This window comes from Echinops telfairi, unplaced genomic scaffold (assembly GCF_000313985.2).
Source record: "Echinops telfairi isolate 266 unplaced genomic scaffold, ASM31398v2 ScPeMD7_1;HRSCAF=3_0, whole genome shotgun sequence".
In the NCBI taxonomy this organism is placed as follows: Eukaryota; Metazoa; Chordata; class Mammalia; order Afrosoricida; family Tenrecidae; genus Echinops; species Echinops telfairi.
The window spans coordinates 44,216,128-44,218,168 of NW_022103896.1; the positions used below are offsets into that span (position 1 = coordinate 44,216,128).

A 2,041-nucleotide genomic window follows, 5' to 3' on the forward strand; every position below is an offset into this window, starting at 1 on the left:
TAAGAGAGGGCTTTTTGACAGTGATAATAACAATGAGCACTTCCCTGTACACTTGAGAAGTTTTGATTCTTCTGTAGGACACTGAATTCATATTCCACTAGAACCTCAGAATGTACCTATACTGGAAATAGGGTATTCTGCAGATGCAATTAGTTAAGATGAGGTCATTCTGGACTAAGAGTAGACCCTAAATCCAATGACTATTGTCCTTACAAGGGGCTATACAATCACACAGGAGCGTAATGTAAAGGAAACAGAGGCCAAGAAATGCCAGGATTGCTGGGAGGCACCAAAAGTTAGGAAAAAGCAAGAAAGGATTCTTCCCGGGAATGCTTGGAGAGCAGGATCACGTCAATATCGAGAGTGCAGACTTCGAACCTCGAGAACCGTGCGGGAGCAGAGTCACTGTTTGAAGCCAAGGACCATTTACTCTATGTTCCTAATTGGATAAACTCCATGCCCAAATTCAGTTTTAGGAGTGACATCACTTTGTATGGATAGTGAAAGTCAAGTACACCCTCTTTTACATTTTCCTCCATAATCATTTGAGGGTTGAGTTTCTACAACACAGCTTTGTTTAGCAATCTTACCAGGAAGTCTCATTTCCAGATAGCCTCGAACCCTACTAATCAGGTCGGAAGGCGGTCTCTCTCCTGAATGCCCCGTTCCAGCTTCGTGTGTATGAATATCCAAAAGCAGCATCTCATTCAGCATGACCTGACGAAGTTTGGGTGAGAACTCCGTCACCAACTCCAAACCAGCAGAGAAGAGCTGTTTTGCATGGGCAAAGTCCTAGAAAAAGACATGTCAAAAGACATCTTTCCTCTGGTGTCAAAAATTTGTGTGTCTAAATATGTACAAGAACATCAACTATGTATAAGAACAGAGTAAAAGGGAAAATAATTTGCTTAAATATTTTAGTGTGAATTTAAACTTTTATCTTCACAGTATTGATTTATTCCAATGAATATTAATTTTTCTGAAATTTTTCATAGCAAATGAGCAGTCAATAATTATAAAGTACAATCTTATCTTATTTAACAAGGTTCACATAAATAATCAAATAACAACAAAGACTTTTTATAACACAGATGTAAAACTCAATGACAAGGCATAACTAAAATGTTCAAAATTAGTTCTTAGACTTGTAACAGGATTCACATTCTGAAATCTTTCTGAACTCTATTACCCTATATAAAGAGGTAAGAAATCAAACTGACTAATACATCAAGTCAATCAAATCAGTGACGATCCAAGCTCCTTCCTAACCTATCTCATTTGGAATTGTTCTAAGGGTGGTTGCCCATCATTCTCTTCCTGAGTGCCTCACTCATTCTTGTAATCCAAACTCTGCCCACATCACTCCAAGGACCTAAGTGCCCGGTCTACTGACCCTCTGCAGTTGTTCTCCTGGACTTCAGTGCCACATCCAGCGCTGCCCACTTCTCATTCCCCACACTCTCCAGTCCCTTGGCTACTTTGATTGCACAGTTGTCTGGTTCTTTCACCCATCGCACCATTTTTCCTTGGACCCTGTGCCGCACTCCCTAGGGTTCTGTGCTCTCTGAGTTTTTGTTAGGTGACCTTTGGACGACTATCAAATCTGCATTCTTAGCCATGTCAACACCGCAAGCTTCAGGCCTATGCTATCAATTGATGGTACAAATTCACACTGGAAACATGAACTCATAATCCACTCTTCAAATGCATTCATCTGCTAGCCCTGTCACTGTCCTGAGTAAATCCCTTTACTTCCCACAGCAAACTAATTACTAATCAATTCAAGATTTTACCTCTTAAAATATTTCTCCAATAGTCTCTTTGCCCCAGCCCCTCTAACACTTGTGCCACTTACTAGCTAAGTGACCCTGGAGAATTTTACCTTTTCATCTCTGGTTTCTCACTTTTAAAAGTGATCAACATTTTCTGTAAAGTTTTGTTGTGAAGAATGAGACTAGGGTATGAAATTGTAACAGTCTGTGTTATTTTGGATATAGGAGAAAGGCTGCTGACTTTGCGGATATAATCCGTTATATCCTAT

At 39.9% G+C, this 2,041-nt stretch overlaps 1 protein-coding gene across 1 annotated transcript in view; it reads right to left on the reverse strand.

Annotated features, from left to right (window-relative positions):
* The window catches only part of INTS8 (integrator complex subunit 8), a 44,392-nt gene that overhangs the window by 19,069 nt on the left and 23,282 nt on the right, over window positions 1–2,041 (reverse strand). The window contains exon 14 of the mRNA XM_045287329.1: window positions 591–792. Coding sequence (XP_045143264.1) covers window positions 591–792 — 202 coding nt within the window. The remainder of the gene's footprint in view (window positions 1–590; window positions 793–2,041) is intronic.